This window comes from Saccoglossus kowalevskii, chromosome 5, assembly GCF_978046115.1.
Source record: "Saccoglossus kowalevskii chromosome 5, keSacKowa6.1, whole genome shotgun sequence".
Lineage (NCBI taxonomy): Eukaryota > Metazoa > Hemichordata > Enteropneusta > Harrimaniidae > Saccoglossus > Saccoglossus kowalevskii.
This window is the reverse complement of record NC_140645.1, coordinates 2,759,079-2,785,304: the sequence shown is the minus strand read 5'-3', so window position 1 is coordinate 2,785,304 and position 26,226 is coordinate 2,759,079. Positions and strand designations below refer to the sequence as shown.

At 34.7% G+C, this 26,226-nt stretch overlaps 1 protein-coding gene across 1 annotated transcript; it reads right to left on the bottom strand.

Moving 5' to 3' along the window:
* Nucleotides 1-1,722: 1,722 nt before the first annotated feature.
* LOC146742804 (cilia- and flagella-associated protein 68-like) lies at nucleotides 1,723-23,259 on the bottom strand. The gene is made up of 3 exons (XM_085499049.1): nucleotides 22,886-23,259; nucleotides 11,503-11,587; nucleotides 1,723-2,495 (listed from the first exon to the last, which is right to left on the bottom strand). The coding sequence occupies exons 1-3, from the start codon at nucleotides 23,105-23,107 to the stop codon at nucleotides 2,311-2,313; spliced, it is 492 nt and encodes a 163-aa protein (XP_085355175.1). The 5' UTR covers nucleotides 23,108-23,259; the 3' UTR covers nucleotides 1,723-2,310.
* Between the last annotated feature and the right edge of the window lie 2,967 nt (nucleotides 23,260-26,226).

Here is a 26,226-nt window from a genome sequence, read left to right as displayed (position 1 = left end):
CACGGTGATGGCAGTGCAGACTCAGAGACCAGAACATTACACGGTGATGGCAGTGCAAACTCAGAGACCAGAACATTACACGGTGATGGCAGTGTAGATTCGGAGACCAGAACATTACATGGTGATGGCAGTGCAGACTCAGAGACCAGAACATTACACGGTGATGGCAGTGCAGACTCGGAGACCAGAACATTACACGGTGATGGCAGTGTAGACTCAGAGACCAGAACATTACACGGTGATGGCAGTGCAAACTCAGAGACCAGAACATTACACGGTGATGGCAGTGCAGACTCGGAGACCAGAACATTACACGGTGATGGCAGTGCAGACTCAGAGACCAGAACATTACACGGTGATGGCAGTGCAAACTCAGAGACCAGAACATTACATGGTGATGGCAGTGCAAACTCAGAGACCAGAACATTACACGGTGATGGCAGTGTAGACTCAGAGACCAGAACATTACACGGTGATGGCAGTGTAGACTCAGAGACCAGAACATTACACGGTGATGGCAGTGCAAACTCAGAGACCAGAACATTACACGGTGATGGCAGTGCAGACTCGGAGACCAGAACATTACACGGTGATGGCAGTGCAGACTCAGAGACCAGAACATTACACGGTGATGGCAGTGCAAACTCAGAGACCAGAACATTACACGGTGATGGCAGTGTAGATTCGGAGACCAGAACATTACATGGTGATGGCAGTGCAGACTCAGAGACCAGAACATTACACGGTGATGGCAGTGCAGACTCGGAGACCAGAACATTACACGGTGATGGCAGTGTAGACTCAGAGACCAGAACATTACACGGTGATGGCAGTGCAAACTCAGAGACCAGAACATTACACGGTGATGGCAGTGCAGACTCGGAGACCAGAACATTACACGGTGATGGCAGTGCAGACTCAGAGACCAGAACATTACACGGTGATGGCAGTGCAAACTCAGAGACCAGAACATTACATGGTGATGGCAGTGTAGATTCGGAGACCAGAACATTACATGGTGATGGCAGTGCAGACTCAGAGACCAGAACATTACACGGTGATGGCAGTGCAGACTCGGAGACCAGAACATTACACGGTGATGGCAGTGCAGACTCAGAGACCAGAACATTACACGGTGATGGCAGTGTAGACTCAGAGACCAGAACATTACACGGTGATGGCAGTGTAGATTCGGAGACCAGAACATTACATGGTGATGGCAGTGCAGAGATACGGTAGCTTGGAGAAGGTCTTCAGACGCGACAGTTTTCATCAACTTCAAAAACACACACAACGCAACTAAGGTTTGGGTTGAAAACATTTTTTTTTATTATTTTCTTAGTAGAATTATGTCCGTAAAAACTGCACCTGGAAAATGTGTAACAAACTTCAAGCAATACTGGACGGAATGACGTAAATTCAACATTCATGCGATGTGTCTGTAAATAACATTTCAGATAATAAAAACAAAATGAATAAAATATTGTAATAGTGTATTGTGATATTTAGAACTGTGAAACTATGGTTACGGATTACGGTGTTAGTAAATATACTGCTACGCTGTGGACGCACATGGTATAATAAAAGATGGCGGAACTATCAACTCGATGATTCCGAATTCGTAAAGGAAAAGTATTTGAAATAATTATGAAATATCATTTCCTATTGTTGTGAGTTGTGTTTCCTTGTAACTAGCATTACGTTTGTTTTCTATTCAGGTTGTTTATATTAATATTTTACATAGTTCATTGAAAGACTCACTGTAGCAAACTTACAAACGTTATTGAGCACTACGTCAATACATATATTGGTAACATCACCAGTCACACGAGAAACAATAATACAAGCTCTGATAGGAAAACAAATTAATGTAAATTATACATCACAATCAAAGGCAATATCAGAAGTCATTAACTAAAAATAATGTTGATTGACAGGTCATTATGTATTAATAATATTCACCCAAGGTAATTAATATTGACACGTCATAATTGTATTAAATTATTTTTAAACAATTTTCATTGATTTACTGTAATTATTGATCGTAATTCTGATCTAGACAACGTCTTCCCCTCCTGAATTCAAAATTGAGTTCGTAACTGATGAGAAGGCGCAGTTCAAAGGTCACTGCAACGTCACTGTATAATATTACATCGTATAAGGGTTGTCAGTTGTGATGTTATGTTATATTATTTTCAGACAATATAAACTAGCACTAAACAAATGATAGTTATGTTTACAAACTCTGCATTATAAAAACATTCGATAATACTGCGTGTTAATTTTTTCAGTTGATGCCTTTTTGTTGTGTTACTGCCAGTGTTGGGTTGGTTGACTTTCAAGGGACACTTGAGAAGTTTGTGGGGAGGGCAGTTTCCATGTTTTAGGCTCGATGTACGCCGCACGTGAAGTAGTCTCGAATGAGTTGTAGATTTCTTTTAGCTGTGGTTTATCAAGTTCCGGTTGATGTCCAGGATAGGCGTATGGGTCTCTAGCTATAGAACAAAGCAAAGACATATATTACACATTAATATTAAACTCATGTTGCGTCACTAATAATCAAGTTCACAGCAGAAAGGTTAGATTGTGGCAGTTGATGTTGATTTTATAGTTAGGCCTTGGTGACACTACAAGCTTTGTTTGTTGTCACTGTTCAAGTACATGTATGTTCATATCAATGTAAACAGCAACTATGCGAATAATAGGTCTTTTTTGGGACTAAATTGAGCTTATGTACTCTATGCACTTTTGAACATTGGAATTTCAGAAAAACTGAAATTACAATAATATTTGTAAATTGTTTTTAAATATGTGTTGCTTTCACGAATTTGTTTACGATATTTCATAATCAGCACTGATTGTTCGAGACAATCGCCCTGGTGAAACTGTAAGAGTTCAGTGGCGGATCTAGAGGGGTCCATTCAATTTGTTTTTGTATAATATAAACTAAAAAAATTAACTTAGTATGGCGATTTTAAAGTTTGTACCCCCCCCCCAATAAGAAAATCCTGTATCCGCCCCTGGAGTTCTCCCTCAGACCCCCTCACCCTCTTTCAAACATATTTAATTATTGCAGTATCATAATAAGAACTTCACAATAAAATTGTGGCGTTATAAACGTTTGAACTTATCACCCACCTGTGTCTGAAAAATAACTATTCTAAGATTACAAATTGCTACATGCTTCCTTTTTTTGTTTTCAAATTTAATTTATCATGACCGTATGATACTCAAAGAATGGTCTATACATGTTTCACGTGCACTAAAATAAAATTGTTTTTGCAGAATAAGAAGTTATTTAGGGTAGAAATCCCAACACTCAAACTAAAGAAATTACAAAAGGTTTGCCCCTATAAACTTAGTACAGTACCCGTCTAATTTTCGGGAGCTACGTCACCAAATATTACAATGTACAATGCATTTATATCGATTCTGCGGGAGCTGCTGTGGAACGCCGGTCGAAGAGCTAGAGAACACAGCTAAAAGTCGACAAAACAGCACAAACTTAACTATGAGACTATACTGAACAACCCAATGTATATACGTTGCACATATAGGGATAATCTTGTTACACTGTTCCGGATAGTAGCAACAATTAGCACAAAGTTGTTTGAGAGTTTTCGTCACTTGTTGTCACCAGCTGTAGTTGCTAGGCAGTGAACATGCCTGGATGAGAATAGAGGGACCATGCACAATAAACATGCCTGGACGAGAATAGAGGGACCATGCACAATAAACATGCCTGGACGAGAATAGAGGGACCATGCACAATCAACATGCCTGGACGAGAATAGAGGGACCATGCACAATCAACATGCCTGGACGAGAATAGAGGGACCATGCACAATAAACATGCCTGGACGAGAATAGAGGGACTATGCACAATCAACATGCCTGGACGAGAATAGAGGGACCATGCACAATCAACATGCCTGGACGAGAATAGAGGGACCATGCACAATAAACATGCCTGGACGAGAATAGAGGGACCATGCACAATCAACATGCCTGGACGAGAATAGAGGGACCATGCACAATCAACATGCCTGGACGAGAATAGAGGGACCATGCACAATAAACATGCCTGGACGAGAATAGAGGGACCATGCACAATAAACATGCCTGGACGAGAATAGAGGTACCATGCACAATCAACATGCCTGGACGAGAATAGAGGGACCATGCACAATCAACATGCCTGGACGAGAATAGAGGGACCATACACAATCAACATGCCTGGACGAGAATAGAGGGACCATGCACAATCAACATGCCTGGACGAGAATAGAGGGACCATGCACAATCAACATGCCTGGACAAGAATAGAGGGACCATGCACAATCAACATGCCTGGACGAGAATAGAGGGACCATGCACAATAAACATGCCTGGACGAGAATAGAGGGACCATGCACAATCAACATGCCTGGACGAGAATAGAGGGACCATGCACAATAAACATGCCTGGACGAGAATAGAGGGACCATGCACAATCAACATGCCTGGACGAGAATAGAGGAACCATGCACAATAAACATGCCTGGACGAGAATAGAGGAACCATGCACAATCAACATGCCTGGATGAGAATAGAGGGACCATGCACAATAAACATGCCTGGACGAGAATAGAGGGACCATGCACAATAAACATGCCTGGACGAGAATAGAGGGACCATGCACAATCAACATGCCTGGATGAGAATAGAGGTACCATGCACAATCAACATGCCTGGACGAGAATAGAGGGACCATGCACAATCAACATGCCTGGACGAGAATAGAGGGACCATACACAATCAACATGCCTGGACGAGAATAGAGGGACCATGCACAATCAACATGTCTGGACGAGAATAGAGGGACCATGCACAATAAACATGCCTGGACGAGAATAGAGGGACCATGCACAATCAACATGCCTGGACGAGAATAGAGGGACCATGCACAATAAACATGCCTGGACGAGAATAGAGGGACCATGCACAATCAACATGCCTGGACGAGAATAGAGGAACCATGCACAATAAACATGCCTGGACGAGAATAGAGGGACCATGCACAATCAACATGCCTGGATGAGAATAGAGGGACCATGCACAATAAACATGCCTGGACGAGAATAGAGGGACCATGCACAATAAACATGCCTGGACGAGAATAGAGGGACCATGCACAATCAACATGCCTGGACGAGAATAGAGGGACCATGCACAATCAACATGCCTGGACAAGAATAGAGGGACCATGCACAATAAACATGCCTGGACGAGAATAGAGGGACCATGCACAATAAACATGCCTGGACGAGAATAGAGGGACCATGCACAATAAACATGCCTGGACGAGAATAGAGGGACCATGCACAATAAACATGCCTGGACGAGAATAGAGGGACCATGCACAATAAACATGCCTGGACGAGAATAGAGGGACCATGCACAATAAACATGCCTGGACGAGAATAGAGGGACCATGCACAATAAACATGCCTGGACGAGAATAGAGGGACCATGCACAATCAACATGCCTGGACGAGAATAGAGGGACAATGCACAATAAACATGCCTGGACGAGAATAGAGGGACCATGCACAATAAACATGCCTGGACGAGAATAGAGGGACCATGCACAATCAACATGCCAATCATGGTCTATAAGAGGTCAAAATAACAATAAACTAGGAAGTCAAATTCGGAGACAGTCACACCTTTTTGTTTGATGGTGGTAGTTCCTTTAGTTAAATGCACCGTGACCCTTTAAAAACACAATTTTTTTGTATAAGAATGTAAACCTCTGTTTTTAATGTAATTCCAATCTGATAAAACTTTATTTTTCCTTTAATATTAGCATTTTTTGGTAACTTGACACAGTAAAACACAGAGCTACAACAATTCAACAAATTGAGTTGAGGAAAAACTTTTGAAATATTTTACTAGTATTGTGTTTGTTTTCCCCAGTTTCACTTCCAATATTGCATGAATTTTTTGTTTCCTGGGAGGGGGGAGCAATGAAAGTAAAGATATAATGCATAATTTACATTTACATTACATTTATTTATTTACCCTCGAATAAAAATAAAGTAGCACACCAGGTGCTAATACAATCGAGCAATATAAAAAATCACAAATACCAAAAATATATATATTACCGTACATGTATTACATATGGAATGTCTACATAGAAATTGAAATACAAATTAAAAATTTACATCTTTGATTCTTTTCTTAAAAATAATGTAATAATAATTTTATTATTCAGTGATAAAATGTCTTGAAAAAAATAAAACTCAACCTAGAAACAAACTTCCAGACAAAATATTTGAAAATATTTGCGAATAAATTAAAACTGCTTTAGCAAAATTTTAATATACTTCCAATCACATCAGGACATCTAAGTTAAATCAGGACCTAATACTATATTAATTATATACAATGTTGTGTATAATGTGTTCCAAGTTCCCAACACCGGAGGGCGTACAAAGGTTCCGTCAATGGTCAATCTTTGCATAAAATGCGCGGATTGAAATTATTCTGCCAACGACACCACTGTGAAAGTATTTTATTCAAACACCGATGGTGAAACAAGTGAAAAATCTGTGTATGACGGTCGATGCATACCTGTCCCATTGCCTGTCGGCCACCCCTCTATTATGAATGGGGATGACTACCCGTAATGGCGGACATCAGTTGCAGTGTTTGCATCCACAGGCGCTCGGAACGTTTCTTGGCTAATAAAAAATGACCTAAAGTGGGATCGGCATAGTTAGTCAGTCGCCGGTACATTCCCCTACAACTCATATAATAACACAAGGTAGGAAAGCGTTGACACCATGACATCGAAACTTCCCGAAAATAACACGATTTTCCAAATTATATTTCGATCCGCTTCACACAACTCAAGCATGATATCGGTAGAAACTATCGATCGACTTACATTTCCTTTATTCGAACTATAACGGGTTAAATCCTGTGAAAATCGAAACACCAGAGCAATATGAATCAACCCATCTACGCGGATATTTTGAAGCAGAGGCCCGAGCATGCACAGTTCCAAACATTTACACATACTCGGACCTCTGCTTCAAAATATCCGCGTAGAAACTAGTCAAACTGATTGAACTGTTGAAAACAAAACAAACAGCAAAAATGATTTAAATGCCCAAATCACTATACCTGAAATCAAAAAAGCAATTAATCAACTTAAACTAAATAAAACATCAGGGGAGGACGAGCTCTGTAATGAAATGTTTAAATATGGTGAATTCTACATTCTTGAAGGGCTTCAAAAATTGTTTAGGTATTTTTCCAGCCAGTTGGAACACGAGCTTAGTCGTTTCTATTCACAAGTCAGGGTCCAAGACAATTCCTAATAACTACAGAGGGATTGCAGTATCTAGCTGCTTAGGAAAACTGTTTACCAGTATCCTGAACACTAGGCTAATAGCATACTTGGACAAACAAAATATTATTTCAAAGCATCAATTCGGTTTTAGGAAAAACTGCAGGACCACAGACAATCTCTTTATATTAAAAACAATTGTACAAAAATATCTCTATAATAATAGCCATTCAAAAGATATCATAACCTCCAAGTCTAACAAAATCTATGCTTGCTTCATAGATTTTAGAAAGGCGTTTGACAGTGTGTGGCATAATGGTCTCTATTTCAAACTCCATAAAAATGGCATATCAGGTAAAATGTTTGATATAATAAATAACATGTACGAAAACAACAGGTACAGAATTAAAACAAAAGAGGGTTTAACTGAGAGCTTTAAATCAACAGTTGGAGTCAGACAAGGGTGCAATCTTAGCCCTACTCTTTTTAACATTTTCTTAAATGATCTACCTGACTGTTTCAACTCTGAAAACTGTGACTCCCCGGTTCTTGATAATTTAAAAGTAAGTTGTCTCCTATATGCAGATGATGTTGTCATTTTATCTAAATCTGCTAGGGGGCTACAAAACTGTTTAGACAACTTAAAAATATATACGTCAAAATGGCGCCTGGCTGTTAATACAGAGAAAACAAAGGTTATTGTATTCAATAAATCAAACAGAGCCCTGAGCAATAATATATTCTTCTTCGCTGAAAAAGAAATTGCCATTGTTAAGCAAATGAATTACCTGGGTATAACTATAAGTGCTAATGGCAAACATAAAGAGGGTATCAATAATTTAAAAAATAAAGGGATGAAAGCTCTCTTTGCTTTGAAATGCAAACTCCGTTATGACAACTCACTAAACATACCCCTCCAACTATCTTTATTTGACAAACTGATAAGACCAATTATTGTATATGGTAGTGATGTTTGGGGTGATGAAAGCACAACTAAGTCTGCAATTGAGGATGTCTATCTTTCATTTTGTCGGTTCATTCTTGGTCTCTCAAAATTCACACCAAAAATGGCTGTTTATGGTGAGCTAGGAAGGTACCCCATTGACTGTTTTATCAAGAAACAACAACTTAAATATTTCAACCGGGTAACAAACTCTGATAACACATTACTAAGAGAAGCCTACTTAGTAAACAAGAATGTAAAAAGTAAATGGTTTACAAGTGTAGAAATCCTCATGCAAGATTTAGATGTTGTCACCATTGTAAACTCAAGTGAAAAAATAATTAAAAAAAATTTAGACTTTATTCATAAAAAAATAAACAAATCATTTGAGAACCAATGGATCTTAGACATGCATAATGATAATAGAAAACAAACCTTGGCTAAAAACAAACTAAGAACATACAGACTTTTCAAACAAGATTTAATCAAAGAAAGCTTAGAAAGAACTCCCGTGTGCTGAGAGTTTTGGAGACACATTAAAAATTAATTCAAAATTACTTATACTTGAGATATTGATGGAATAGCTGAAAACTAATTATGCAAATAAGGTAACTAATATGAACAGATTTAAGTGTAAAACTAAAGGTCTGCACAATGTACCAAGTTTCATTGAAATGTGATTAGAACCAAAAAAATATTAATTATTATGCTAATTAGAGAATTAATATGAACAGATTTTAACCCAAAATTAATCAGGCTGTCTATTGTCCTAGAGCATTTATGTACCAAGTTTTATTCAAATGCGATGATCAATACTTGAGATATCAGTATTAATTAATTATGTTAATTAGGTGATTAAGAAGCATAAATATTTACCAAAAACTAATATGGTGCATAGTCTGAGGTTCATTGAAATGTGATGGGTACTCTTTAAAAGTTTCATTAAAATCCAATGAGTGGTTTTTAAACATCAGTGCAACAGCCATAGAACAGCAAAAAATTAACTAATTATGCAAATTAGGTAATTAATAGGCACAATTATTTATCCCAAAATTAATCAGGTCTCTGCATAGTCCTAGAAAAAATGTCGCAATTCCCATTGAAATGTGATGATTAGTATTTGAGATATCTGGTGAAAAGCTGAAAATTAACTAATTATGCTAATAAGGTGATTAATATGCACAAATATTTTACCCAAAAACTAATTAGGTCTCTGCACAGTCCTCAAGTAACTATGTACCAAGTTTCATTGAAACGTGATCATTACTACTCGAAATATCAAAAGCTGAAAATTAATTAATTATGCAAATTAGGTAATTAATATGTACTGATATTACCCTAAAAACTATCAGGTCTGTGCAGTGTCATATGACACCTATGTACCAAGTTTTATTGAAATGTTATGATTAGTACTTGAGATATCAGTGGAAAAACCGAAAATTGATTAATCATTATGTAAATTAGGTAATTAATAATATTAACAGATTTTTACCCAAAACTAATCAAATCTGCGCATTAGTTCAGAGCATCCATGTGCCAAGTTTCATTGAAATCCAATGAGTGGTTCTTCAAAAATCAGTGGAACAGTCATAGAACAGCTTAAAATCAGTTAATTATCATGCAAATTAGGTAATTAATATTCATAGATTTTTACCCAAAACTAATCAAATCTGCGCACTAGTTCAGAGCATCCATGTGCCAAATTTCATCAAAATCCAATTAATGGTTCTTCAGATATCAGTGGAACAGTCTTGAAACAGCTAAAAATCAGCTAATTATCATGCAAATTAGGTAATTAATATTCATAAATTTTTACCAAAACCTAATCAACTCTGCGCATTATCCCAGAGTATCTATGTACCAAGTTTCACCAAAATTTGATTAGTGGTTCTTGAGATAACGGTGGAACAAAAAAAGTGACATACATACATACATACATACATACATACATACATACATACATACATACATACATACATACATACATACATACATACAGGCATACAGGCATACAGACATACAGACATACAGACAGGGTAACTGCAAAGACTCCCTTTTGTGCTTCGCACACGGGAGTCAAAAATTGAAAATTACCTAATTAATATGCAGAACCATGGTCTTAGAAGGTTAATTGCAAAATTCAGGACAAGCAACCATGACCTTAAAATTGAGAAAGGCAGACATAATAATGTGCCGCTGGATAAAAGAACATGTGATATGTGCAGCCAAAATATAGTTGAGGATGAGCAACATTTTGTAATGAAATGTCCAGCTTACAGTCACCATAGGGACAAATTATTCCTGACTGCACAGAATAAAATTCCAAATTTTGATAAAGAAAATAGTCAAAATAAATTCATTTTGATTATGGCAAACCATACTCTAGCACCAGCCTTAGCTGTCTTCTTAAAAAACAGCTATGGAACAAAACAGCAACAACTATCAGTGTATTAGACCACATTTTGTGTTCATTCTATATTCTGTATTCACCATTGGCTGCAAATTGTATTTTTTTGTTTTTGACTTGTTTTTTTTTTTTTTTTTTTTTTTGAAAAGTTTTTTATTTTATTTTTTAGATTGTAGTTTTTTTTTTAATTTCTTTCTGTAAGACCCTTTTTATCCTTTCCTAAGGATTTTATGCGTCTAATAAAAAAATAAATAAATAAATATTGCTCTGGTGTTTCGATTTTCACAGGATTTAACCTGTTTTAGTTCGAATAAAGAAAATGTAAGTCGATCGATAGTTTCTACCGATATCATGCTTGAGTTGTGTGAAGCGGATCGAAATATAATTTGGAAAATCGTGTTATTTTCGGGAAGTTTCGATGTCATGGTGTCAACGCTTTCCTACCTTGTGTTATTATATGAGTAGTAGGGGAATGTACCGGCGACTGACTAACTATGCCGATCCCACTTTAGGTCATTCTTTATTTTTTATTAGCCAAGAAACGTTCCGAGCGCCTGTGTTTGCATCGGCAAGAAAACTCTGACTAAAATGCGATCATATGGTAGATTTTATGCATTTTACCAGATGTACATTTCGAATCGAAACCCCCAGTAGGCCTACTGTGTAACATCGTAAATCGGGCGAAAAGGAAAACATGCGAACCGGTAATTGGGCGAACTGGTAATCAGGCGAAGGAGTTCGGGCGAATTGACTGTACCCCTCCTGGAATTGAAAGCGGGTGTGCAATTCTTCGAATAAAACTTTGATAATTACCTATTCTGTGTTTCAGTTCTTCGGGCACTTTGGTGTTTCCTTTGTTGTAATCAGATTTATATGTTGTCTCAAAATAATGGTCATACTAAAAATAAAAAAATAAATAAATAATAATTAACGGTTATTTATGAAGCTATCAACATAGTCATCGTCCAAGTTATTATTGTGATACTTGCAGTACGGATGGTCAGTGAAATACTAGTATTACTCCGATAACACTAGCCATTCTATCAGTCACAACTGCAGAAATAATTTCATCAGAAATATATTCAAAATTTGCAAAGAAGAAAAGTTGCCGTAATCTCCATAAAATAGTGAAAAATCTGTCGAGAATCTGTCAATGGTGAGCACTGTACACAATATGGACTACATTTTCTGCTTTAATTACGGTAGTGAAGTGAAAGTGAAAATGGTTTGCACATACAAGGATAAGAAATCATGGAACTATCATGGTAGGTCCATGATCAAACAAACTCATGAAAGCTGGAGAAATAATATCAACAAACACAAGGAAAGTGATTAACACATACCCACGAGTTCTGTGAGGTATCCGATTTACTGCCTTGAACGCAAAACATAGATCCCAAGAAATATGTTTAAAACACTTGAAATTACAGCGATTCGTAAACTGAAATAAATTTAGGAATGCAGGTACAACCACAGGCGGTACAACTTGAAGGAGTATCATTATCGGAGAGGTTAAGGGTTAACTGACCGACGTGGCGTTCCCGTATTGATGTAGATACAGCAGTAGTTGTAATTATTGATGTAGATACTGCAGTAGTTGTAATTATTGATGTAGATACTGCAGTAGTTGTAATTATTGATGTAGATACTGCAGTAGTTGTAATTATTGATGTAGATACTGCAGTACTTGTAATTATTGATGTAGATACTGCAGTAGTTGTAATTATTGATGTAGATACTGCAGTAGTTGTAATTATTGATGTAGATACTGCAGTAGTTGTAATTATAGATGTAGATACTGCAGTAGTTTTAATTATTGATGTAGATACTGCATAGTTTTAATTATTGTTGTAGATACTGCAGTAGTTGTAATTATTGATGTAGATACTGCAGTAGTTGTAATTATTGATGTAGATACTGCAGTAGTTGTAATTATTGATGTAGATACTGCAGTAGTTTTAATTATTGATGTAGATACTGCAGTAGTTGTAATTATTGATGTAGATACTGCAGTAGTTTTAATTATTGATGTAGATACTGCATAGTTGTAATTATTGATGTAGATACTGCAGTAGTTGTAATTATTGATGTAGATACTGCAGTAGTTGTAATTATTGATGTAGATACTGCAGTAGTTGTAATTATTGATGTAGATACTGCAGTAGTTGTAATTATTGAGGTGGATACTGCAGTAGTTGTAATTATTGAGGTGGATACTGCAGTAGTTGTAATTATAGATGTAGATACTGCAGTAGTTTTAATTATTGATGTAGATACTGCAGTAGTTTTAATTATTGATGTAGATACTGCAGTAGTTGTAATTATTGATGTAGATACTGCAGTAGTTGTAATTATTGATGTAGATACTGCAGTAGTTGTAATTATTGATGTAGATACTTCAGTAGTTGTAATTATTGATGTAGATACTGCAGTAGTTGTAATTATAGATGTAGATACTGCAGTAGTTTTAATTATTGATGTAGATACTGCATAGTTTTAATTATTGCTGTAGATACTACAGTAGTTGTAATTATTGATGTAGATACTGCAGTAGTTGTAATTATTGATGTAGATACTGCAGTAGTTTTAATTATTGATGTAGATACTGCAGTAGTTTTAATTATTGATGTAGATACTGCAGTAGTTGTAATTATTGATGTAGATACTGCAGTAGTTGCAATTATTGATGTAGATACTGCAGTAGTTGTAATTATTGATGTAGATACTGCAGTAGTTGTAATTATAGATGTAGATACTGCAGTAGTTTTAATTATTGATGTAGATACTGCAGTAGTTTTAATTATTGATGTAGATACTGCAGTAGTTGTAATTATTGATGTAGATACTGCAGTAGTTTTAATTATTGATGTAGATACTGCAGTAGTTGTAATTATTGATGTAGATACTGCAGTAGTTGTAATTATTGATGTAGATACTGCAGTAGTTGTAATTATTGAGGTAGATACTGAAGTAGTTGTAATTATTGATGTAGATACTGCAGTAGTTTTAATTATTGATGTAGACACTGCAGTAGTTGTAATTATCGATGTAGATACTGCAGTAGTTGTAATTATTGATGTAGATACTGCAGTAGTTGTAATTATTGATGTAGATACTGCAGTAGTTGTTATTATTGATGTAGATACTGCAGTAGTTGTAATTATTGATGTAGATACTGCAGTAGTTGTAATTATAGCTGTAGATACTGCAGTAGTTGTAATTATTGATGTAGATACTGCAGTAGTTTTAATTATTGATGTAGATACTGCATAGTTGTAATTATTGATGTAGATACTGCAGTAGTTGTAATTATTGATGTAGATACTGCAGTAGTTGTAATTATTGATGTAGATACTGCAGTAGTTGTAATTATTGATGTATATACTGCAGTAGTTGTAATTATTGATGTAGATACTGCAGTAGTTGTAATTATTGAGGTGGATACTGCAGTAGTTGTAATTATTGAGGTGGATACTGCAGTAGTTGTAATTATAGATGTAGATACTGCAGTAGTTTTAATTATTGATGTAGATACTGCAGTAGTTGTAATTATTGATGTAGATACTGCAGTAGTTGTAATTATTGATGTAGATACTGCAGTAGTTGTAATTATTGATGTAGATACTTCAGTAGTTGTAATTATTGATGTAGATACTGCAGTAGTTGTAATTATAGATGTAGATACTGCAGTAGTTTTAATTATTGATGTAGATACTGCATAGTTTTAATTATTGCTGTAGATACTGCAGTAGTTGTAATTATTGATGTAGATACTGCAGTAGTTGTAATTATTGATGTAGATACTGCAGTAGTTTTAATTATTGATGTAGATACTGCAGTAGTTTTAATTATTGATGTAGATACTGCAGTAGTTGTAATTATTGATGTAGATACTGCAGTAGTTTTAATTATTGATGTAGATACTGCAGTAGTTTTAATTATTGATGTAGATACTGCAGTAGTTGTAATTATTGATGTAGATACTGCATAGTTGTAATTATTGATGTAGATACTGCAGTAGTTTTAATTATTGATGTAGATACTGCAGTAGTTTTAATTATTGATGTAGATACTTCAGTAGTTGTAATTATTGATGTAGATACTGCAGTAGTTGTAATTATAGATGTAGATACTGCAGTAGTTTTAATTATTGATGTAGATACTGCATAGTTTTAATTATTGATGTAGATACTGCAGTAGTTTTAATTATTGATGTAGATACTGCAGTAGTTGTAATTATTGATGTAGATACTGCAGTAGTTGTAATTATAGATGTAGATACTGCAGTAGTTTTAATTATTGATGTAGATACTGCAGTAGTTGTAATTATAGATGTAGATACTGCAGTAGTTTTAATTATTGATGTAGATACTGCAGTAGTTGTAATTATTGATGTAGATACTGCAGTAGTTGTAATTATTGATGTAGATACTGCAGTAGTTGTAATTATTGATGTAGATACTGCAGTAGTTGTAATTATAGATGTAGATACTGCAGTAGTTTTAATTATTGATGTAGATACTGCAGTAGTTTTAATTATTGATGTAGATACTGCAGTAGTTGTAATTATTGATGTAGATACTGCAGTAGTTGTAATTATAGATGTAGATACTGCAGTAGTTTTAATTATTGATGTAGATACTGCATAGTTTTAATTATTGCTGTAGATACTGCAGTAGTTGTAATTATTGATGTAGATACTGCAGTAGTTGTAATTATTGATGTAGATACTGCAGTAGTTTTAATTATTGATGTAGATACTGCATAGTTTTAATTATTGCTGTAGATACTGCAGTAGTTGTAATTATTGATGTAGATACTGCAGTAGTTATAATTATTGATGTAGATACTGCAGTAGTTTTAATTATTGATGTAGATACTGCAGTAGTTGTAATTATTGATGTAGATACTACAGTAGTTGTAATTATTGATGTAGATACTGCAGTAGTTGTAATTATTGATGTAGATACTGCAGTAGTTTTAATTATTGATGTAGATACTGCATAGTTGTAATTATTGATGTAGATACTGCAGTAGTTGTAATTATTGGTGTAGATACTGCAGTAGTTGTAATTATTGATGTAGATACTGCAGTAGTTGCAATTATTGATGTAGATACTGCAGTAGTTGTAATTATTGATGTAGATACTGCAGTAGTTGTAATTATAGATGTAGATACTGCAGTAGTTTTAATTATTGATGTAGATACTGCAGTAGTTGTAATTATTGATGTAGATACTGCAGTAGTTTTAATTATTGATGTAGATACTGCAGTAGTTGTAATTATTGATGTAGATACTGCAGTAGTTGTAATTATTGATGTAGATACTGCAGTAGTTTTAATTATTGATGTAGATACTGCAGTAGTTGTAATTATTGATGTAGATACTGCAGTAGTTTTAATTATTGATGTAGACACTGCAGTAGTTTTAATTATTGATGTAGATACTGCAGTAGTTTTAATTATTGATGTAGACACTGCAGTAGTTTTAATTATTGATGTAGATACTGCAGTAGTTTTAATTATTGATGTAGATACTGCAGTAGTTGTAATTATTGATGTAGATACTGCAGTAGTTGTAATTATTGATGTAGATACTGCAGTAGTTTTAATTATTGATGTAGATACTACATAGTTGTAATTATTGATGTAGATACTGCAGTAGTTGTAATTATTGATGTAGATACTGCAGTAGTTGCAATTATTGATGTAGATACTGCAGTAGTTGTAATTATTGATGTAGATACTGCAGTAGTTGTAATTATAGATGTAGATACTGCAGTAGTTTTAATTATTGATGTAGATACTGCAGTAGTTTTAATTATTGATGTAGATACTGCAGTAGTTGTAATTATTGATGTAGATACTGCAGTAGTTTTAATTATTGATGTAGATACTGCAGTAGTTGTAATTATTGATGTAGATACTGCAGTAGTTGTAATTATTGATGTAGATACTGCAGTAGTTGTAATTATTGAGGTAGATACTGAAGTAGTTGTAATTATTGATGTAGATACTGCAGTAGTTTTAATTATCGATGTAGACACTGCAGTAGTTGTAATTATCGATGTAGATACTGCAGTAGTTGTAATTATTGATGTAGATACTGCAGTAGTTGTAATTATTGATGTAGATACTGCAGTAGTTGTTATTATTGATGTAGATACTGCAGTAGTTGTAATTATTGATGTAGATACTGCAGTAGTTGTAATTATAGATGTAGATACTGCAGTAGTTGTAATTATTGATGTAGATACTGCAGTAGTTTTAATTATTGATGTAGATACTGCATAGTTGTAATTATTGATGTAGATACTGCAGTAGTTGTAATTATTGATGTAGATACTGCAGTAGTTGTAATTATTGATGTAGATACTGCAGTAGTTGTAATTATTGATGTATATACTGCAGTAGTTGTAATTATTGATGTAGATACTGCAGTAGTTGTAATTATTGAGGTGGATACTGCAGTAGTTGTAATTATTGAGGTGGATACTGCAGTAGTTGTAATTATAGATGTAGATACTGCAGTAGTTTTAATTATTGATGTAGATACTGCAGTAGTTGTAATTATTGATGTAGATACTGCAGTAGTTGTAATTATTGATGTAGATACTTCAGTAGTTGTAATTATTGATGTAGATACTGCAGTAGTTGTAATTATAGATGTAGATACTGCAGTAGTTTTAATTATTGATGTAGATACTGCATAGTTTTAATTATTGCTGTAGATACTGCAGTAGTTGTAATTATTGATGTAGATACTGCAGTAGTTGTAATTATTGATGTAGATACTGCAGTAGTTTTAATTATTGATGTAGATACTGCAGTAGTTTTAATTATTGATGTAGATACTGCAGTAGTTGTAATTATTGATGTAGATACTGCATAGTTGTAATTATTGATGTAGATACTGCAGTAGTTTTAATTATTGATGTAGATACTGCAGTAGTTTTAATTATTGATGTAGATACTTCAGTAGTTGTAATTATTGATGTAGATACTGCAGTAGTTGTAATTATAGATGTAGATACTGCAGTAGTTTTAATTATTGATGTAGATACTGCATAGTTTTAATTATTGATGTAGATACTGCAGTAGTTTTAATTATTGATGTAGATACTGCAGTAGTTGTAATTATTGATGTAGATACTGCAGTAGTTGTAATTATAGATGTAGATACTGCAGTAGTTTTAATTATTGATGTAGATACTGCAGTAGTTGTAATTATAGATGTAGATACTGCAGTAGTTTTAATTATTGATGTAGATACTGCAGTAGTTTTAATTATTGATGTAGATACTGCAGTAGTTTTAATTATTGATGTAGATACTGCAGTAGTTGTAATTATTGATGTAGATACTGCAGTAGTTGTAATTATAGATGTAGATACTGCAGTAGTTTTAATTATTGATGTAGATACTGCAGTAGTTGTAATTATAGATGTAGATACTGCAGTAGTTTTAATTATTGATGTAGATACTGCAGTAGTTTTAATTATTGATGTAGATACTGCAGTAGTTTTAATTATTGATGTAGATACTGCAGTAGTTTTAATTATTGATGTAGATACTGCAGTAGTTGTAATTATAGATGTAGATACTGCAGTAGTTTTAATTATTGATGTAGATACTGCATAGTTTTAATTATTGCTGTAGATACTGCAGTAGTTGTAATTATTGATGTAGATACTGCAGTAGTTGTAATTATTGATGTAGATACTGCAGTAGTTTTAATTATTGATGTAGATACTGCAGTAGTTGTAATTATTGATGTAGATACTGCAGTAGTTGTAATTATTGATGTAGATACTGCAGTAGTTTTAATTATTGATGTAGATACTACATAGTTGTAATTATTGATGTAGATACTGCAGTAGTTGTAATTATTGGTGTAGATACTGCAGTAGTTGTAATTATTGATGTAGATACTGCAGTAGTTGCAATTATTGATGTAGATACTGCAGTAGTTGTAATTATTGATGTAGATACTGCAGTAGTTGTAATTATAGATGTAGATACTGCAGTAGTTTTAATTATTGATGTAGATACTGCAGTCGTTTTAATTATTGATGTAGATACTGCAGTAGTTTTAATTATTGATGTAGATACTGCAGTAGTTGTAATTATTGATGTAGATACTGCAGTAGTTTTAATTATTGATGTAGATACTGCAGTAGTTGTAATTATTGATGTAGATACTGCAGTAGTTGTAATTATTGATGTAGATACTGCAGTAGTTGTAATTATTGAGGTGGATACTGAAGTAGTTGTAATTATTGATGTAGATACTGCAGTAGTTTTAATTATTGATGTAGACACTGCAGTAGTTGTAATTATCGATGTAGATACTGCAGTAGTTGTAATTATTGATGTAGATACTGCAGTAGTTGTAATTATTGATGTAGATACTGCAGTAGTTGTTATTATTGATGTAGATACTGCAGTAGTTGTAATTATTGATGTAGATACTGCAGTAGTTGTAATTATTGATGTAGTTACTGCAGTAGTTTTAATTATTGATGTAGATGCTGCAGTAGTTGTAATTATTGATGTAGATACTGCAGTAGTTTTAATTATTGATGTAGATACTGTAGTAGTTTTAATTATTGATGTAGATACTGCAGTAGTTTTATTATTGATGTAGATACTGCAGTAGTTTTAATTATTGAGGTAGATACTGCAGTAGTTGTAATTATTTATGTAGATACTGCAGTAGTTTTAATTATTGATGTAGATACTGCAGTAGTTTTAATTATTGATGTAGATACTGCAGTAGTTGTAATTATTGATGTAGATACTGCAGTAGTTTTAATTATTGATGTAGATACTGCAGTAGTTGTAATTATTGATGTAGATACTGCAGTAGTTTTAATTATTGATGTAGATACTGTAGTAGTTTTAATTATTGATGTAGATACTGCAGTAGTTTTATTATTGATGTAGATACTGCAGTAGTTTTAATTATTGAGGTAGATACTGCAGTAGTTGTAATTATTTATGTAGATACTGCAGTAGTTTTAATTATTGATGTAGATACTGCAGTAGTTTTAATTATTGATGTAGATACTGCAGTAGTTTTAATTATTGATGTAGATACTGCAGTAGTTGTAATTATTGATGTAGATACTGCAGTAGTTTTAATTATTGATGTAGATACTGCAGTAGTTGTAATTATTGATGTAGATACTGCAGTGCTACTTCTGAGGAAATTAAATTGTTTGCTTTTGTTTCGTGGTTGGTCGTACAGCGTGGAAGACATAGATTAATTTATTCAACTGAACTGTACAATTCACGGTGCGCTGAATGGTTGTACAGTTACATATCCCCTGGTGTTACCGATCACAATAACTAACACTAACCCACATCGAAGTTCAGTGACATTATAGAATCATCCAATAATGAACCCCCTTTACTTGTAAACAATCATTTGTCATGTTTGATGTATGCGGATGACCTCCTCCTCCTATCACAATCTAAAAATGGTTTGCAAAATGCAATACGCACAGTGGAAACATACTGCAAACAATGGAAACTAGATATCAATGTGTCAAAATCAAAAATTATCATTTTCAACAAGCAAGGTAAAATATTAAGTAAGTTCAGATTTCAAATTAATAGCCAAAAATTGGAAAACGTCTCATCTTACTCCTACCTTGGTGTTAAAATCAATGCTACTGGTAAACTGAACAGAGCTCAAGAAGACCTTAGTCACAGAGCAATGAAGGCACTTTTTAAACTAAAACATTTACTCTATGCAGACCCAAATATTCCAATCAAAACACATCTGAAATTGTTTGATGCTATGGTTAAACCAATTTTACTCTACTGTAGCGAAATCTGGGCAAGCGATATTATTAATATGCACTCAACAGACTTGTTTAAACAATCCTTGCCTATGGAAAAATTACATCACAAAATGTGCAAGTACCTACTACAAGTAAACTGTAAAGCCACAAACTTGGCATGTTTACTTGAACTGGGAAGATATCCACTTATCATCTCAAGCATCAAACGTATGCTTAACTACTGGCTGAAAATAAAACATATAGATGAAACCACTCTGATCTCTGAGGCCTACAAACTTGGCACCAATTTGGACAAAGAAAACGTCAGTAATTGGACCACAGGCATAAAAAAATTACTGAACCTTTTGGAAATTAGTGATGTTTGCGAAAAAACCAGTATTATCCCATTAGCTACAAAAAAACTAAAAAATATGTTTGAGAAACACTGCACAGAAACAATGCATAATGACAATAAAGGCACTAATCACAAAAATAAACTTCGTACCTACAGACAGCTGAAAACTGATTTTGCACTTGAAAAATACCTTGAAATTATTAAAAACCCCATCCACAGATCATCTATGACTAAACTGAGGATAAGTGCCCACATACTTCAGATTGAAGTTGGGCGATATCACAACATAGATGTCTTAAATAGAACATGCCCTGTCTGTGACTCCAATGAAATTGAAGATGAAGAACACTTCCTCTTCAATTGTAACCAGTACAAATTTGAAAGAGATGCTTTGTTTGAAAGCGTAAACTTATCCGGTAATCTGAAAGCACTTCTCAATAACAAAAATTCTGAAACCGTCCAAGCAATTGCCAAGTTTATCAGCGACTGTTTCAATAAAAGAGAGAATTTCATGAAAAACAATTTACCAGCTGCCTCAAAATAACACCAAAAAATATTTATATAATAATATTTTCACAGTATTACTATTTATTTCTTTTTTATTATTATTATTACTTATGTATTTTATTGTTCCTTATATCCTTATTGTATTCTAATCTAGATCCCAGAAGGGATACGATATCAATAAAGGTTGTTATTATTATAAAACCCGTGTCAACAATGTGGTCTGTATAGCAATAGTAGTTTATAAATAAATAAACGCTGCTCGGACTGATAAGTATGATATATTGAAGATAATATTTGGTAATCGTAGTCCTAAATAACTATTAAAAATAGCTAGACGTTTCGAGCAATGGCTCTTTATCGATAGCAGAGCCATTGCTCGAAACGTCTAGCTATTTTTAATAGTTATTTAGGACTACGATTACCAAATATTATCTTCAATATATGGTCTGTATAGCAATATTTACGCATGTTAAACAAATTCCATAAGCGCATAAATTAACATTAAGACATTCCACAGAGAGTAAATTGGAGACAGATAGCAACCTCAGCCAGTCGTTGTTGGGATTATGCCTATTAATTTGTTTTGAATGACTTCAAGTCCGTTACACCTTGCGTGAGCCATGGACGCAGTACCTTCCATGGTCCATGCATGAACGGAGTGGGCGTCTAAGACAAGTCAGTCTGTCTGGTTGCTGCATACGTCATAGGCGTTAGTTAAAAAACAGTTCTGGTATATACCGGGAGCTTTATTGAATGAAGGATGTGTAAAACATTAGAAACATTTTTACAAAATGCTGTTACTGTATCGCTTCAAATCAATATTACACAGCACGATATATCTATGTTTATCCTGAAATCTACAAGTGGCTCAGTCGTGCAGCTAGCTATAGGTCATCGTGTTTAGTTTTAAGTCATGTGGTTAGTGCCGGTGTTCAAAAGACTGCCACATCGCGCATGACACGCCGCACACCTCTATTCCGGTGTCATGTTGTGGTACACTCTACATACACACAACAGTGCGTTCCGCGGAAACCAAGCAAAATAAATGGCGATTAGGCTAACAACAGACGTGGTTTTCTGAAAGGAATGGGCAAAATAGCTGCCTGCTTGTCTTTGACAAGAGGTCGTAAACCGTATGTTGTATATATAATATAGAAAGGTTATCGGTGAGCTAATAGTCCATCGACCTGGTCATTCTGGTAGGTCTACGTGTAACTCAAAGGCTACCTGGTCGAATTAAAAAAACAAGACATTCAAAAACGTCTCGACAGCAGACACGTTGCCAAGACCCCGCCAAGTTCGATGGAATAACACTTAGCGCACAAAAGCTGTTTGTTTAGCTCCGAAATAATCTCAAGAAACAAATTTACGGTCTCTAGTCACCAAAAAATGTTTAAAGTCAACAATAGCGATTATTTATCAGAACATATCATAGTAAAAAGCGATAACATCTTTGCGTAATGTCTGAAACCCGTTGTGATGTTGGATATCATTTATAAAACCGGAATAGGCAAATCTAGTCTGTAAATTATCCAGCATACTTTACCTGTGAAGGCAGCCTTTTTGAAATTTTTTCTCTTTCGATGTCAAAGTTCTGTTCGTTATAATTGCCTATCAATGTGTTGGGTCTGTAGGCGTCTTCCTTGGTGGTACACCGCCAACCGTACTGGTTGAACTTTCCGTCATCGGAGCCGTGCGTCCATACTTCGCCCAAGCCGGAGGCCCTTACCATCGAACGAAAGGATAGACCAGGAACGTCCTCACCCATTTGTATAATTATTGTAAAAAAAAAAAAAAAAGAGAACGAAATAAAATGTGTGAACGTTGCGGTGTCCGATGTACGACACAGTGTATATGTTCTAACGTTCCGAGGCGGATTCCATGTGTGTATACTGGATGTTCTGTGTAATGGCGTCGTCTGTTGTTAGGGCAACCGTTGCAGGTCAAAGCCCTGGTCGGCTACGATTGTTAACGAGAGTACTGGTACAGAGCGCCTTGTCAGCTTAAACTATCGACCGTGAACGGCGTAACCATCGACAAGGAAACTTTTTAATGTCTAACAAATGTAGATTTGTTTTTCACGAAACATTAAAACAAACCACGGGACTAGTCTATGGCATAGGGGTATCCCCGGGTTGAGACCTTTCAAAGTGCATTGTCTCTAGTAACCGTGATTGTGTTTTCGTGCTTAATTGCGCTATTGTTATTTGGCCGTAAATCTTACGTTACCACCGTATTTTATTTCTACGTTTCCATAGTGACACATGTTTTGTTATGTTAGAGCATATACCATAGTAGTAACAAATCCAATATAATGGATATTATTATTATTTGTTTTATTTATTTTTCATTATTTGTATTTATTTTACTCCATTTCTTTTTTTGTTTCACTATTAATTCCCACGTGGGCAAAAATAAAGTGAAACCAACAATAATAAAAAAAGGGGACGAAATAATCGCACACTGATCTTTTAATCAGATTGGTGTCAAAAAAAGTTGTTTAATAAGTTAAAATAATAATTTACCATGTACACCGGAAACGGAATGTTTCAATTGAAGCTATGATTTGGATTCAGTTTGACGAAAGTTTCATCTTTTAGGGCGGCTAACTGATGTACCATACACGACTTACTGTCGTTGATGGAACATTCAGTTGTATCTTGAATCGCGAATTTTATTATCAAATCGTATCGTAAAAACATAGCCCCTCCTTCTACTGGAGAGTATATGGTAAAAAGCAGTGAGATAGTCTAATTATGCACGTCTCAAACTTCACAGGACTATTTTGCTAGTACTGAATAACTTGAAGTAACGGAAAAAAATAAAAGTTCATAAAGCAATTTTAGTCAAAAACCATACCATGATTTCACCCATTCATAGCCAGAAATCGGTTGAGAAACGCTCTACAATTTTATGTTATGTGATATACTAGTAAACTATCCCTGTTAACCCGGGACGCAGTGAAAGTTTATGATTGAACAAAAGTGGCGACATTTGTAAATTTTCAGGCAACTGAGGGCGCACTCGGGATTGATTGGAAATGATCCACATTATTTTTGTTTTTGTTCAAATTTTATTTATAAATTTTGGATCATAATTATTGCGAGAGCGGGAACTGATTAAATTTGTCTAGAATGAAGAATGAAGTCTTCCTTCAGGTTATGTAATCTTCAGAGATACTCTTTGCTCGTTGATACGTTGATGACAGTTGACGAAAACTTGTATTGCATCATTCTATAAGGAGTCTCAGATAAACCTGGGTTTGGTGGGGAGAACGTAAGCAGTTAACCATTGCGACATATATTCAAAATGTTGATTTCAGGTTCAAAGGTTATCATGTTATATATTTTTTTTAATATTTTACATCCATGATTCATTAAATTAGTTTAACTGGTTTACAGTGCTGCTAGAGATAAAACTAATCTTTTTGTTATTTATGCTATTAAACAATATTTAGTCTAATTCTGAAAACTGCAACAGTGTTTTGAAAAAAAAGTCGATAAAGGGACGAACCAGAGGAGAATTACATACTAGACCCAACACAAGAAGCTTGCAGACACTGGTTCTGTCTTTTATCTTTTACGTGGATAAACGCAGTCTATTACTGTAGCCAGTCCGCAATGCATGATGGGAATACATGGTCGATTTCAGAATTAAATGATTGCAACAAACAATTGTGGCAATATTTAAACACCACACGCACATCTCTGCCTTGACCTGCTCTATAGTATCCCCAACTCCGCTGTCTTGTGCATGGGAAGAGAAGGAGGAGGGCGGTGCATGACGTGTTCAACTGTTGTACGTAATGTGTACGTCATCAAAACTAATCAAGTGATATAAGAATAAAGAACAACCGCCGTGCTGAGAACAAAACAGTGACATACTTAATAAACATACCTTCACACGACCTTGAACTGCCTGTACATTAATTTCATTGAAATAATAATACTAATTATTATTATACTAATTATTATTATTATTATTATTATTATTATTATTATTTATTATTCTCATTATTATTATATGATGTCATTCATGTTGTGCTGGGAACAACTACCATTGTTTCACTATGAGTACGATAATGTTTGTCGTCGACGCCCATAAAACCATATAATTCGGTAATACGAACTGATTTTTTCTTTTTTTTTTCTTATCGTGTTTTGTCACAAATTTGTACAAGTACAGTGCATAAAATGTTTACGTGTAAATTGGGAATACTGTGATTACAACATGAAGTTGTGAATCGATCTGATTTAACTTGCCATGACCGACATTGTAGACGTAGCACAAACTCACAGTAATTTACCCGCGTAAGGACACGTATAAAAGTCAACACATTCACACAGAGTACGGCCAAAACAATGTTGCATGAATTAACTCCCAAATAAGGAAGCTCATTTGCATGTAGCCCCGGCCAAACATAAATCCAGCATAAATTATACATTTTCCAAATATGGCAAGTCATCATTTAAATAAACTGCCATATATGGTATTAATTAACATAAATAAATAAATAAATAGTAGCAATTGTGTGATCGTCAGCATATTCGCTTTGTTGCTGGCGGTACGTGCACCTATATGACGATAAATAGGGATGTCACCATGGAACCCAAACGACTGCACAACTATCATGGAGCTTCATGGTAACAATGATAGCTTTGAACATAAAAACGAGTGGGCGAGCCCTACAAAAATCAGGATTATTTTCGGGAAAATTTTTAAATTTGTAAATCTGGTTGTCTCATGTAAATTAGTGTACAGTCTATGCACTATTTCATTTCCAACTTGGATTATATTTCTCCAACCTTCGTCTCCAAGGGTGGGTTCATTATGATTTGGTGTTCGCCGGTACCTGCGCGACCCGCCGAAAGAAATCAGAGACTACGA